Here is a 15,218-nt window from a genome sequence, read left to right as displayed (position 1 = left end):
AGAGAGAAAGAGAGAGAAGAGAGAGAGATCCTCCATCCACTGGTTCACTCCCCAAATGGTTGCAGTGGCTGAGACTGGGACAGGCCAAAGCCAGGAGCTTATTTCGGGTATCCCATGTAGGTGCAGGGCACAAGGACTTGGGCCATCCTCTGTTGCTTTCCCAGGCACATCAGCAGGGATCTAGATTAGAAGCAGAGTAGCCTGGACTTGTACCAGCTCCCAGGATGCTGGCACTGTAGAAGACTGCTTAAGCCTCTTCACCATAGCACCAGCTCATAACTTTTTAGTTTTACCCCATGGTTGTTTTTGTTTGTTTCTTTTGTTAGCCAGAATAAGCAAATCTTTTTTTTTTGTTTGTTTGTTTTTTTGAGGTATGAACGACCTATATTGGTTACCATGCAAAAGGGAACAGAGCGTGGGGTTTGACAGCTCCTGCTCCAGGGAAGGCGTCTGCAGACCCGCTCAGCATGCGCAGAAAAGATGCACAAATCTTAGAAGATAAATTCTTTCAATGATTTAGAAAAATAGAACACTGTTAAACTTTTAAAGTCTTTTGTGTTTTTAACATTTCTCTTTTTTGCCTTTTTCTGTCCTCTGAATATAGAATTTTACATCAATCCTGACATACCAGTGCTGTTAAAATTAAGCAATTTTGATTAGGTAATGCATAGTGCAAAAGTAGGAAGCTTTAATTCCTCTTGTTTTTTCTTTTAGTCTATATTACTATGTCAAATTTTGTAGTCTGTATTTTAAAACTATTCATACAGAATGACAAGGCTTTGTTTTTAGCCTGTGATCAGCAACAGAAGTGATCAGAACATTTAGCCCCCACAGTGCTGTTACATAATTTTCTAAAAACATGGCTTTTGTTAAGCTTTTTCATGCTTAGTCCTCCTTTTGTAAACTGGTCCTCCCATTACAGGCCCACACTGTTCAGTCTTCTTAGCGTCTCAAACCAGAAACATGGAATTATTGTTGATGCTGCCATCTGTCTGGCACTGATACCCAACAAGACCACAACCCACTTATGAAATAATTGAGCCCTTTTGTTACTCTGCTTCACACTTTCGTCCAAGCCAGCATGGGGGGTGAACCAATGGACAAACAAAGACCTTTCTCTCTCTCTCTCTCTCTCTCACTGTCTAACTCTGCCTGTTAAAAAAAAAAAAAAAAAATCCTGTATTGAACATGTCCTACTAGAACCTGTGTGAACCTGTTCCTCCAGCCTCAAGTCAGTACTATACTATTATGGTTTTGCCCCTCTGGCCTTGTTTGTTATGTTAGATAGTATGTTTGTAAAGAATTGAACAGAATGACAGAAACAGATACAAAATCATCTTTTCTTTTTAGATCAATAGAAATTGGCTTTTTTTTTTTTTAAATTTTTTATTTGGAAGAGTTACGTAGAGAGAAGAGACACAGAGAGATCATCCATCCGCTGGTTCACTGCTCAGTGACCTCAATGTCAGGGAATGGCCAAGCCGAAGCCAGGAGTCAGGAGCTTCTTCTGGATCTCCTAGATGAGTGCAGGGACCCAAGTACTTGGACCTTCTTCAACTGCTTTCTCAGGCACATTAGCAGGGAGCTGGATTGGAAGTAGAGCAAGCTGGGTCTCAAACTGATGCCTATATGGGATATGGGCATTGTGAGCAGCGGCTTTACCACAGTAGCACAATGCTGGCCCCAGAAATTGGCTTTTTAAAACTATAAACGTTAGGGGCCGGTGCTGTGGCGCAGAGGGTTAAAGCCTTGGCCTGAAGCGCGGTATCCCAAATAGGTGCCGGTTCTAGTCCCGGCTGCTCCTCTTCTGATCCAGCTCTCTGCCTGTGGCCTGGGACAGCAGTAGAAGATGGCCCAAGTCCTTGGGCCCCTGCACCTGTGTGGGAGACCTGGAAGAAGCTCCTGGCTCCTGGCTTCGGATCGGCGCAGCTCCAGCCATTGCAGCCAATTGGGAAATAAACCAGTGGATGGAAGACCTCCCTCTCTCTCTCTGCCTAACTCTTTCAAATAAATAACTCTTTTAAAAAAACTATAAACATTAATGACATTAACAAGTATGTGCCTGTATATTATCAGAACTATAGTGAAGGTTGTTCAGACCTAAGAGTTGTAAAGGAAAAGGTACTGAATGATTATTGTCAAAATCCCAAACTTCTCTTTGAGTGTATGCAGGTATGTTCTAGGAAAATGTTCAAGTGTGCACCCACACACAACCAATCCATAATTTCATGGTTTGGTAACACCCTAATGCCTGCTTCATACAGACAAGTTCCTGAAACCTTGGGTAAAAAAACAATTAAGGAACCAAATCACATTCTGGCTTTACAACTAATTAGTAGTTGTCTGACTCTGCACAAGTTATTTAACTCCTGTCTGAGTTTCCTCATCTTTTTTTTTTTTAATCCATTTATTTATTTATTTGAAAGAAGGAGAGGCAGAAAAAGAGATCTTCCATCTGCTGGTTCACTCCCTAAATGACTGCAAAGTCATTTGGGCTAGATTGGGCTAGGTTAAAGCCAGGAGCCCAGAACTCCATCCAGGTCTCCTTCATGAGTGGCAGTGGCCCAAATACTTGGATTAACACCCACTGCTTTCCCAGGCATATTAATAGAGAGCTTATCAAAAGCAGGGCAGCCAGGACATGAACCGACACCTTAGTATGGGTTGCCAACATTTCAGGTGGTGGCTTAACCGCTGTGCCGTAACACTGGCCCCTCAGTTTCTTCATCTTTATGGGATGCCTGTACTTAATATGGCTACTCAGTGATTTTATCACTGGCCCCTGAGTTGGTGGTGGAGGTAATGATGGTTAGGGGAGGAGGTAATGATGATAAAAAAGAAGATGATACTAGGAAGGTGATGGGAAGATTTTTTGAAAGAAAACATATTGTTGGGGCCATCGCTATGGCGTAGTAGGTAAAGCCTGCCTGCAGGGTTGACATCCCATATGGATGTTTGAGTACTGGCTGCTCCACTTCTGATCCAACTCTCTGCCATGGCCTGGGAAAGCAGTAGTAGATGGGTCAAATCCTTGGGCCCCTACACCTGTGTGGGAGACCGGGAAGAAGCTCCTGGCTCCTGGCTTCAGATCAGTGTGGCTGTTGTGGCTAATTAGGGAGTGAACCAGCGAATGGAAGACCTCTCTCTGCCTCTCCTCTCTGTGTAACTCTCTTTCAAGTAAATAAATAAATAAATCTTTTTAAAAAATCATATTGTTGAAGTATGGATGCATATATGAACTTAAAATTGATTTTTTTTTATTTTCAGATAATGATACGCCTGTTCTCTTATTTGAATCTAATGGTATGTTGACGTATAGTCCCACAGTTAAAGTGTGTAGTCACCACAGCTCAATGGAGAAGAGATTGCAAGAGATGAAGGAGAAAAGGGAAAACCTTTCCCCTACCTGTGAGTGATTGTGGTTTGTGAATAAATTACGGTGGATAGTTTTTTGTTACCTAGATATTTTAGTTAATGTCTCTGATTCTAAGACTCACACAATAGGCATCTTTAAAATTTCATGCTAGACATTGTTAATGCTTTCTTCCAGAAAACCTTATGCTTCAAAGAATATATTGGTTGTATAGTGTACTCCAGGTTTAAATTCCTATTTGTTTTAGCTCCTTTGTCATTTCTGTTATCTTCAAAATTTTTCTTTTTAAAAATTGAATCAAGTTTCTTTTATAGGAGATTATTTTAAAGTATCTAATGTATCAGTTGTTATTTTAACATTTTAATTAAGTAATTATTTTTTAAAAGCCCATACTATTTTTATTTTTGGAAATTAAACCATGTCTTATTTTTTTTAACAATTTTATTTATTTGAATGACAGAGTTACAGAGAGAGGTAGAGATGGTGGGGGGGGGGGCGGGCGCGGTGTCTTCCATCCGCTGGCTCACTCCCCAAAAGGTCACAATGGCCAGAACTGAGCCATTCCAAAGCCGGGAGCCAGGAGTTTCTTCTGTGTTTCCCACATGGGTTCAGGGGCCCAAGCACTTGGACCATCTTCTACTGTTGTCCCAGGCCACAGGCAGAGAGCTGGCTCAGAAGAGGAGCAGCTGGGACTTGAACTGGCACCTATATGGGATATAGGCACTGCAGGCAGTGGCTTTAACCCACTGTGCCACAGTGTTGGCCCCTAATTAATTATTGAGTACTTTTTTTATTTTTTATATTTTTTACCTTATCTATATTCGTTACAAGCTTTTAAAGCAAAATGACTTGAGCACTACATTTCCACTCAAACCTTGATGACTGACTTTTTGAACAGCTTTACAATACACTAGGTATGTTTACAATTTTGTTGTCCTTTAACAGTACTTTTCTTTAGAAAATAAGCCTTGTGGAAAGTTCTTCCCATCAAGTTGTTTTCATTTTAACCTGTTTCAGGATTGGCAACTACAGGGGAAAGTTTAAAAAATAGATCCTTCAAGATAAAACTCAAGCAATTTTAACAATTATTTTTCTTTTAAACACCAAGGCACATCCCCACACTTAAGTGACAAAAGATCTGATCTCCTAAGAAATCTGGCTTGAGTGCTACACTCTTTAGACCACAAAGTTAACAGTGGGTTACACACATCTTACAGCAAAGCACTACCTGGCCTGTTAAAACCAGTGTGGAACTGGAAAGGCACTGCTAGCTCTGCTGTGCCTGACATCACAGTGTCACTTAGAGGTAGAAAGAAGTCTTATCTTCCCCTTCAGTAGCTGTCACGACATATAGGTTTCTTTAAATGTTAACAAAAATGTGGAAAAAATCCTTAAAAATATATTATCAGAAGGAAGGAAGGTAAAGTATTGAACATGTGTACAAGTCATCTTTCAGGCACAGCTTAGTCGACTGCTTCCTTGTGTGATGTGTCATCATCACCTTCTAAGGGTGGTATTTCTTCTTTTACAGCAGCATTAGTGTCATCAGCAGTTGGGTCATCCTTATCAGCACCCAGTCTGAGCTTGATCATCTGTAGACGCCAGAAGAAAGGAAGGCAGTTTGATAACGCAAGATAACCAGATTGTTCACTAACTTGTCATCCTTAGCCAGTGCCTTTTTTCTTCAGGTCCCAGCAGTGGAATGGTCAGGGTTGTCTCCGGGTGTTTCTTTGGTGCCGTGTAACCCATTGTTGAGTTGTCTCTTAGGGCCCAAGCTTTCAGGATCCTTTCCTTGTTAGCTGTCCAGCTGTATGTGCTTGTTACAGTATAGCATGGACATGTCACCAGTCTGCTTGACACAACTGCCTTTTCAGCTTGTTGCTCCAATATATCTTTCATGGTTTTTCAGAGGTTTCCAAGCTTTTTTGTCATCCTATTTTTCTCTTCTTCATTTTCTGGAAGTTCCAGGCCCTCCTTGGTGACTGACACTGAAGTCTTCCCCTCAGATTCCATTAGCTGTTGAATGTAGTATATTGATCAGAATGGAGGATATTGTAATACAGTATTTAACAGTGGCAGTAAGAGTAAAAATTTATCATGATTCCCATGTAATGCTGCCCCTTGGTCCAGGGCTTCATCTGTATTTCTACCCTGACTTGTTTTTCCAGTTCTTTTTCAATGCATCATGTATCTGTGCATACCAGGAAAAGATACAGGGTTGCTTTCTGCATGGAAGTGTAATTTTTATCCCTAAATTTTGTCATGGCTATATGTCTTATTTCCAACTTTATTTTTTTTATTAGATTCAGGCAAGGTAACTTTTTAAGATCCTTTGTAACTTCTATGATTTAATGCTTTTTATGACATAATTTGGATTTTTTATGATTCCCATAATCTGTCACAGATTTGACTAAAAGTTTTCTTTATCTTGTCTTGTGCTAAGTCTGTAATATGTAATATAAGTGATAACTTCATGTGCGTATGGCATGTAAGAGTTTAGAATGGGTGACTTACTGCTGGCTTCTTCTAAAAAATATTGAAGTTGTATGTAATGAAATGTTGTAATTCTTTTTTTAGCTTCCCAAATGATTGAACAGTCTGGTGATAATACAAGTCACTCTGTGTGTGACACATCACTAAACATTACACGGGGTACTTTGTGTACAGGTAAAATTAACTTTGTTTTCTCTGATCTTGTATGATTTTCGTATTTAGGATTTTGTAATCATTTCAGGAGAGTAGAACAATTAAAACTAGAGCTCAGGGGGTGAGTATTTGGCACAGTATGATCCCACTTTGAACATTCATATCCCATGTCATAGTGCCTGGGTTTGAATCTCGGCTCTGATTTCCAGCTGCCTTCTAATGTGTACCTGGGGAGGCAGCAAGTGATGGCTCAGGTAGCCAGGTCCCTACCACCACCTGGAACCTGGATTGAGTCTGGCCCAGCTCCGACTGTTGCAGGCATTTGGGGAGCTAATCCCAATGGATTAGCTACTTTAATAAATTTAAGGCATGAGTTAAACCTCCTTTTTGGTTCCCATGGGTTTTCTTCTGTGTATTGACTTTTGCACTGTGGCATCAGTTGCCTAGCTTTCCATTTTAAACTGCTTAGGTCTGAGAAGAGTCAGAAAGAAGAGTCAGGAAGAATTGTTTCATGTATTATATAACAAACATATATCTTGAATGGATCAGTGGAGTATATAAAAGTTATCAATAAAGTCAAAAGATGAATAGAAAACTTCTAATTAGAAGCAGAAAGAGCATCTGTGAGCAGTTATATGTGCTGTATATTTTTTAATCTTTGAGCCCTTGCATTCACTTAGAATGATTATTTCTTTACTTTGATTGTATCAAATTTCTTATGATTTTCTTGCCTAGCCTACTGTGGGGTCTGAGTAAGTAGTTATGACCCCTGAAGAACTGTGTTCAAGGCCGGCGCTGTGGCTCAATAGGCTAATCCTCCGCCTGTGGCGCTGGCACACCGGGTTCTAGTCCTGGTCGGGGCGCCGGATTCTGTCCCTTGGGCCCTGCACCTGCATGGGAGACCAGGAGAAGCACCTAGCTCCTGACTTTGGACCTGTGCGGTGTGCCGGCCGCAGCGTGCCAACTGCAGTGGCCATTGGAGGGTGAACCAACTGTAAAGGAAGACCTGTCTCTCTGTCTCTGTCTCTCTCTCTCTCTCTCTCTCTCACTCTCACTGTCCACTCTGCCTGTCAAAAAAAAAAAAAAAAAAAAAATGTGTTCAAGAGTGCTTAGAATGTTGGGAAAGCCATAGCAGTGACAGCACAAAAACAATAGCAAGAGAAAACCAGAGTTCCTTGTCAATGATTCATTTAGTCTTGCATTTTCTTTTGTGTGTTGGGATTAGTTACCCATTTGTCTTAAATAATTTCTCTCATTTTGTTTTATACTTGATATGTGTATTTCCTGGAAGTAGGAAAGAAACAGTTCTGATAGCTAATCCAGACTTCTTTTTATTTATTTATTTTGAAAGAGTGAGAGGTCTTCTACATTGCTTTACTCCCTAGATAGCTGCAACGGTCAGTCCTGGGCCAAGCCGGAGCCAAGACCATGAGCTTTATATAGGTCTCCCAAAAAGGTGCTAGAGCCCAAACCTTGCGGCATCTTCCACTGCTTTTCCCAGAAGTGGAGCAGCTGGGACTGGAACTGGCACCCACATGGAATGCCAGGACTCAAATCAGAACACATATGGGATGCTAGTTGTAGGCAATTGCCTAAACCACTACTAAGCAGCATTGGCCCCCTACCCTGACTTTGTTTTTACTCAGCTGCAGATGCTGCTCTTAGTGTCTTATCTCCTTTTTGTCATCATTCTCCCATCAGCCCTGTGATAGTTACCCTCACCATCCTCATGTTGCTAGTAAGAAAGCCAGCCTGGGAACCAGAGCTGTGGAGCAGCAGGTTAAGCTGCTACCTTAAGCACTGGCACCCATATGGGTGCTGATTCCAGTCCCGGCTGTTCCACTTCCTATCCAACTCCCTACTAATGCTCCTGAGAAAGCAGTGGAGGATGGCTCAAGTCCTTGGGCCCTTGTACCCGTGTGGAAACAAGGAAGAAGCTCCTGGCTCCTAACTTCATCCTGGCCCAGCCATGAATCATTGCAACCATTTGGGGGAGTGAACCAGCAGGTAGAAGATGGATTTATCTCTCTCTCTCTCTCCCCTTCTCTTTCTCTGTAACTCTGCTTTTCAAATAAATAAATAAATAAAATATTTTTTTAAAAAAAAGCAGTACACAGAGGTCAGGTTTCTTGGTACACGGTCATGTAGGATGTGAGTGGAATACCCAAGCCCTGCTGTCTTAGAGACAACTGAACTGCACGGTTTTGGGAGATAAGGTAGTGGTTTAGCTTTACTCCAGAAAAAGGTGAGCTGGAGAGGAAGTCAAAGCATTGGGCCTGCCAGATGGTTTCCTTTTGATATAATTAATGTGAGTTGAGGACTTCACTGGAAGGCAGGGAGGGTAAAGAAGAGTTGTGTTCATCAGGGAATCTAGAAGACCAGAACTTGACTAAGACCCTAAGGCAGCTGTTCCTTTTTTTTTTTTTTTTCCTTTTTTTAAGTTGTATTTGTTTATTTGAAGCAGAATGACAGTGAGAGAGTTCTGCTCCAGGTTCACTCCCCAAATGCTCACAATGATTGGAGATGGGCCAGACCAAAGCCATGAGCCAAGTGGGTGTTAGGGTCCCAAGTCCTTGGGCCATGTTCCCATGCTTTCCCAGGTATATTTGTAGGGAGCTTGAAAGGAGGTGGAGCAGCAGAGATTTTAACCATTCTCTGATATGGTATGCTGTCATTATATGAGGTGGCTTGATCACTGCACCACAGGACTGGCTCCAAGGCAGTGGTTACTAAGTTTTCGATCTCTTGAAGAATATACTGAAAAGCTATGGCTGTGCTTTTGCATGTGTAGATTTTAGAGGTTTGTTACCACTCCTGCCGTCATCCTAGCCTACAAACAGGGAAGCCTAGGCTTCTGGTTGAAATTCCTGCTTTCAGAGTGTTGTGAAGTGGAAACAAGAACCAGAATGTGGTCACTGCTCTTCCTAAGAGCTGTGTTTAAAAAGACTGATTTCAGCAGAATCTTAGAGTGGAAAATGCCCTAAACAGCACTCTGGCCTCAGAATCAGCCCTTCAGGCACTCAGATCTGGCTAAAAAGCCTGTGAGAGTTTCTCAGGCATGGAAAGCCAAGACTGTGTAGCAAAAATTACCTAAATGAAAGATCTCTGTGAGTGAGATCCCTGCGGAAAGAATGGGCCATCAAAGAAGGAGGTACCTTTCATTAAAGGGAGAAGAGAACTTCCAATTTGATTACAGCCTTGTCTAAACAAGGTCGGAGTTTGTGAACTCAAGAGTCTTCCATAACCTTGGCAGCTCAAGACAAGAGCCTCGGGTGATTACTGACGTCATAAGAGTGTCAGTTGTTAAATCAGCAACCGAAGTCACTGTGCACTTACTCTGCATGTAGGATCACTGTCCTTCATGTGTTGTACTATGTGAATTAATGGTATAACTGTTACTCAAACAGTACTTTATACTTTGTGTTTCTGTGTGAGTGCAAACTGTTGAAATCTTTACTTAGTATATACTAAGTTGATTTTCTGTATGTAAGGATAATTAAAAATAAATCTTAATAAAGAATGGGATGGCAGAGGGAGTAGGAGATGGGATGGCTTGCAGGTGGGAGGTGGTTGTGGGAGGAAAAACTGCTATAATCCAAGTTATACTTTCAAAATTTATATTTATTAAATAAATGTTTTCATAAAAAAATAAATAAATAAAAAGGGTGATTTTGTTGGTCAACTTAAAATGTTTCTAATAATGTCAGCCATTTAAAAAGTTAACCCTTTATTAATATTTTCTAGATGAATCCTTTGATCTTTGTGGAAACTCAGAATGTAGAAATCAGGAGACAAAATTGAGAGAACCTACTAATGAAATTAAAAGTGATGGATGCATTGCTTCACCAATATTGAAAACAAATAGCATTCATTCACTAGCATCCTCCACTTGCCTCAGTCATACAAGTCCTCAGAAATCTGTGGAAGAAATAAATTTGCAAGGAGACCCTGTAGGTGAAGTAGCTACCTCTAACAGAAAGCAAGCAGGAAGTGTATCTAAAAAGATGTGGTCTCCTACGTTATCTACAACAAAAGACCACCTGCATTCAAGACCCAAGAATTTCTCAGCAAAAAGAAAAAGAATGTCACCTCCAGATGAAAGACCCAAGAAGAAAAAGTCCAGCAGGAGATTAGTCTTGCCAAGGCTGCAGCTGTGTAAGTCGGAAACCAGCCCGCAGTTCATGACCAGGCCTGCCGTTGAGGCTCTGGGCGGCCTGGAGTCCTCTTATGAGGATTACTTTTCTCCCGATAACCTTAAGGAAAGGGATTCAGAGAGGCTTCCTTCTGAGTCTCCGATGCCATCAGGTCCTGCTCTGTTCCACTGCAGAAGTCTTTCTAAGAGGGAGAGAACAAACATCTTAGGAATGTCTGACTTCTCCTGCATTGGTGAAGAACCCAGATCAACTGACTTTCCCAATTTAACAGCAAAACTTAGCTTCAGTCCTCAGAAACATGCAAATGGTGAAGGAAGTGCTTCCAAGAAGACAGCTGCTCCTGCAGAACGCCCTGAGAGTCCCCGCCAGGCCGTCCTCCAGCAGGGAGGGGACTCTGAATGCCCACACAGGGACAGCTCCTCTCATCTCGAGGACCCTGCACATCCCCTGGGACTTGGTAGTGACTTAACCGCTTTGAAGGGAGGCGGTGAAGAAAGGAGAGAACTGACTGACCTGAAAAGCATGGAAAAAGAAGATGCTAGTTCCAAAATGTTGAACTCCTCTGTTGGTGACGTGCAAACTGATGATAAACTAAATTTTGTAGATGCTTGTAATGTGGAGAAATCAACAGAGGAAAAAGAAAACATACCCAGAGGATATAGCAAAAGTATGTGAATGCCATTTCCAAATACCTTTGTTACTTGAATGTGTGTGATAGTTCATCGTTTGCTAGTTTATCGCTTTTTCATAATTTAAATTATTCCCCCCCCTTTTTAATTTAAAGATTGTGGTTTAGTACTTTCCAGTAATAAAATTTCTTTAGGAGTAGCTGACCTGCCATCCTGCAGCATTTCTGTGCTTATTGGGCAGTCTGTTACGAGGAATACGTTTCTCCATGCCTTTTCCTCCTCACAGGCCGGGCCAGAAGCAGAAGTAGTCCCTGGTGAGAACTGTTGCCTGGGGCAGGTGCTTCTTTCCTTGTTTCATCTTGTTCTCTTCCATAACATGATTATGGTGAGGCATACCAGTAGCCTTTTTCAAAAGCCTCATAGGAGTGAGGTTGTTTATTTTAGAAATAAAATTGAAAATTAACCCTTTTACTCAGGTAAAAAGCTCGTTTATATCAGGCCTCATTTGATTTCTACTTATTTGCATTAAGCATATCATTCAACCAAATTTATCCCTATCTGTAATTTAATCATGACAGTTACGTAGTGAACAACATAATATAATAATGAACGACATGTAGTAATTATATTAAAAGTGGCAACAGGAAGCACAGCTAGATTCTAGCAGTCAAAATTGAAGAAATCTTGAACTTTGATCACCTTTACAGAAAGACTTGTTTAAAGTTTGAAGACAACCGAGTTTTAGTCTTGATCATAGCTGTACTTTCCAAGTGGTTTCAGCCGCCATTTTTATGACAATGATGTCATGGGTGAAATCATGACAACTGTGTTCCATATCTGTTCCTTAGGGGAGATTCCCTGAATTGTCTCACCAAAAGAGCCAGTTGATTATGTCTTAAAGTTACTATTTATTTCTTAGCTTTCTGGACTTACATTAAATTCTGTAGGAATCTACATGTATCAGTATGTGTTTTAGTATGTGTTTTCAAAATGTTTATTTTAAAATCATGTTGACTAAATATAAAACAAGATGTGTAGAATTGTTTTGGTAGTTAGGAATATCCTCTTCCAAAAGCCCACATTCTCTCAGTTTTTCTTCATTGTATTTCTAAAACTTTTGGATAAAACTTAATGACATGCGAATGCATATTCAGTGGAAAAAAAATCTTGATAGTGTGACACACCTTAAATTCCCTGTGTCGTCAGAAATCCATAGGCTGTGAAAGCAGGTGTGTTTCGTGTTCAGGACCAGCCCCCAGCATCCACAGCCCTGAGTGCCTGGGGGTAGGTAGAAGAGGAAAGGGGCAGGCATGGTTGGTTCAGTAAGACTTCTAGAGTACTTGAAGATTTTGGTGGTATGGGCTGTTGCATACCACTAGGCAGGGCTTAGTGACTCAGTTTGACTTACTTGCAAGCATTATAACCTAATACAGGATGTCTTCTGAGTCTTCTGCTCCATTTTACTTCATCCTGAACGGATGGGAAAATCTTTGGATTCTAAGACAGGAAAAGACTTGTCCAGCCTAAAGAATCTTTTTTTATGATATTAAAATTGACAGTGATGTTTCAAATTGTCCAGTCACCTCCGCTGGAGCTTAGTTAAAGCCATTCCTTGATAATCTCAAGTAAGTGAACATCTACACCTGCTGAAGCTGGAGCAGTAAAACTACTCTGTACATCTGACCATATCTCTCCACGTCTTTTCTGATTAAATAAAAGCTGTTTTTAGTTTCACTTCCTGTTGTCAATATCTAGGACTTTAATAAAGCATTCAAGAACAAGCTTCTAAGAGATTCAGTAATAAACATTAACAGAATAGGAACTGAGGGAGTGACTTAATGTTGCTCTTAAAAGTAATTTTTAAATCATCTTTTTTGTGTGTTTCAAGTTTTATAAACAATACACATATACATCCCCACTGTAACAAAGATTGCTGGAAAGATTAAGTTTTCCTCATCTCATACTTCTCACCTCCTTTCTAAAATGAGTTAATTTAACAACCGTTGGAAGTTGTGCACCTGTTGTATTCTGTGTGTCCACTAGTTGGTGAGGAGATGGTGGAGAATGAAGTGACATGCCCCTTACTCGTCATAAGCTGCATTCTGATGAGGAAGACAGATGGTAAAGGAAAGTGTTACATGGTGTCAGCTAGTGAGAAGTAACTCATGGAAGGGAAATCTTGGGAGGCATAAATGTGCAGGAGGTTAGATAGGGAGCCAGGGGAGGATTCTCTGAAGGTGGCATTCAGCCACAGGCCTGCAAGAGGTGTGGGAGGGAGCCTTGGTACTGTCTCCTAAAACACATCCCAGTCTGAGATAATAGCAAGGACAAATCTCCTGAAGTAGAGAAATGCTTGCACAACATCAAGGAAGCCAGTGCAGCAATGACTTACTACTGATGTAAAGGGAGCTTGGTAGGATAAGAGATTGGAGGGGCTGGCATCTGGGATGCTGGCGTCCCCTCTGGGAGTCCCAGCCGCTGAGCTGCTCATCCAGCTCCCTAATGGCAGCTGGGAAGGCAACACAGGATGACCCAAGTGCTTTGGGCCCTACCACCCATATAGGAGACCTAGATGGAATTTTAGGCTCCTGGCTTCAGCCTGGCCCAGCCTGGGCCATTGCAGCCATTTGGGAAGTAAACCAGCAGATGGAAGATCTCTGACTGTCTCTGTCTTTCCTTTCTTTATCATTCTGCCTTCAAATAAATAAATCTCTTCAAAGAAGGAAAGGAAATTGGAAAAGGAGCCAAGAACCAGGTTGTTTTGTTTTTTAGTGTAATGAGCAGCCATTGGGAGTTTGAACATAGGAGTAACCAAATCTGGCTTATGTTTTAAGTGTAACCTTGGATACTTTATGGAGACCAAACCGTGGTTTACAGTGTTTATCTGCTAGCAGAAGCAATCACTGTCAGCAGTTTAATGCTTCTTTTCAGACTGCGTGGGAATATAACATACAAATGCAGGTAGAGTTTTAAGGAAATATTGTTTTCATACATGGAATTATGTTTGCTGCCTTAAAATATACTGTTTCTCCTCAACATGTCTGATATACTTTCACATTGGTAACAGTTACCTTCAGCAAAATTTTCTATAATGGGTCACGGTGAGTATATATGTGAGTACTTATGTAGGTGATAATATAGTGAAGGATAATTTCATGTACTTTTTAGTGCTGAAATTCATAGTAAAATCGAGTATGATTTTTTGTAATGCAGACCCACTAATGGGAATAGATGGACTTTTTGAGGGGGGAAGAATAACATTTCATTTAAGTGGGAGTGAGTGTTCCTATTACCAAAATTCATTTAAAATGTTTATTAAGGCCACTGTGTATTTACTATTTCTTTTACTTTGGAAATGCATGGGTAGGTACTGCCAGATACTGGTATCATTCCACAAGCAGATGAGTCGCAGTACATTAATTGCTTAAAAGTCATGGATGGAATGTTCTGTTAGGTTGTTCTGATGATGCATGCCTTCTGATGTGGCTTCATGTTGAAGTGAGATGGAAGCTTTTCAGTTGTGCAATATCAAAGGGGGTTTTGAAATACAGAAATTTTTGCTCTCCCTTCCTGAAAAACACTGATGAAACTATAGTTGGAGATCTGTCCCCAGCAAATTTGCTGTTTTAATTTTTGAGAAAACAAGACAGAAAAAGAAGGATGTAAGCAGCTGACCTTAGTTATTTGTCAAAAATGACATCCCATCTGCCTGTGAATACTGTTGACCGACCATAGCTGTTCAACCACCTGAACTCAGTTTGAATTGTTGAATTTGTTGTAATGACACCTCGACTGCCCATGATACTGCTAACCATAGCTCTTAAACCGCCTAAACTCTGTTTAAATTGCTAAGTAGGTAAAGCCTATTGGTCATTCTGAACCAGTGTACAGCAAGGCTCTTGGTTGCTTGTTAGTAATGCAGGGGGTCAAGGGTTCCATAGGTACCATGTCACCACCAGTACAGAACTCTTCCATTCTTGTCCATCAGTTGAGTACAGGTTTTCTTTGATGGTTGTACACAGGTGTTGTCAGCTTATCTGAGAAATTTAGCCATGTCCAGACATTAGGTTTTTTTTCACAGATGATAGTCACCAGTTGTTGGAGGTCAGTGATAGTGAGCTGCTCGTCTCCCAGCTCTGTCTACCAGATCTTACCTGGTAGCAAGTCTCAGAAACAGCCATTTGGGGCTGGCGCTGTGGTTAAGTGGGTAAAGCTGTTGCCTGCAGTGCTGGCATCCCAAATGGTTCAAGACCCAGGTGCTCTATTTTGATCCAGCTCTCTGCTATAGCCTGGGAAAGCCGTATAGGATCCCCAAGTTCTTGGGTCCCTGTACCCGCGTGGGAGACCCAGAAGAAGCTCCTGGCTCCTGGCTCCTGGCTTCGGACCGGTGCAGCTCTGGTCATTGTGGCCAATTGG

General features: G+C 41.3%; 1 protein-coding gene across 19 annotated transcripts in view; it reads left to right on the top strand.

The window, feature by feature from the left end:
• MCPH1 (microcephalin 1) overlaps positions 1–15,218 on the top strand; it is a 248,781-nt gene that overhangs the window by 34,668 nt on the left and 198,895 nt on the right. For all 19 annotated transcript variants that reach the window (XR_011378483.1, XR_011378482.1, XR_011378485.1 and 16 more), the window contains 3 exons: positions 3,268–3,408; positions 5,951–6,040; positions 9,764–10,840. Coding sequence is in view for 14 of the 19 variants with exons in the window: in XM_051832685.2 (XP_051688645.2) it covers positions 3,268–3,408; positions 5,951–6,040; positions 9,764–10,840 (1,308 nt within the window). In the remaining 5 variants the exon portion in view is untranslated. The remainder of the gene's footprint in view (positions 1–3,267; positions 3,409–5,950; positions 6,041–9,763; positions 10,841–15,218) is intronic.

This window comes from Oryctolagus cuniculus, chromosome 8 (assembly GCF_964237555.1).
Source record: "Oryctolagus cuniculus chromosome 8, mOryCun1.1, whole genome shotgun sequence".
NCBI lineage: Eukaryota > Metazoa > Chordata > Mammalia > Lagomorpha > Leporidae > Oryctolagus > Oryctolagus cuniculus.
Note: the sequence above shows the minus strand (reverse complement) of the source record. Positions and strands in the feature narration are given on the sequence as shown.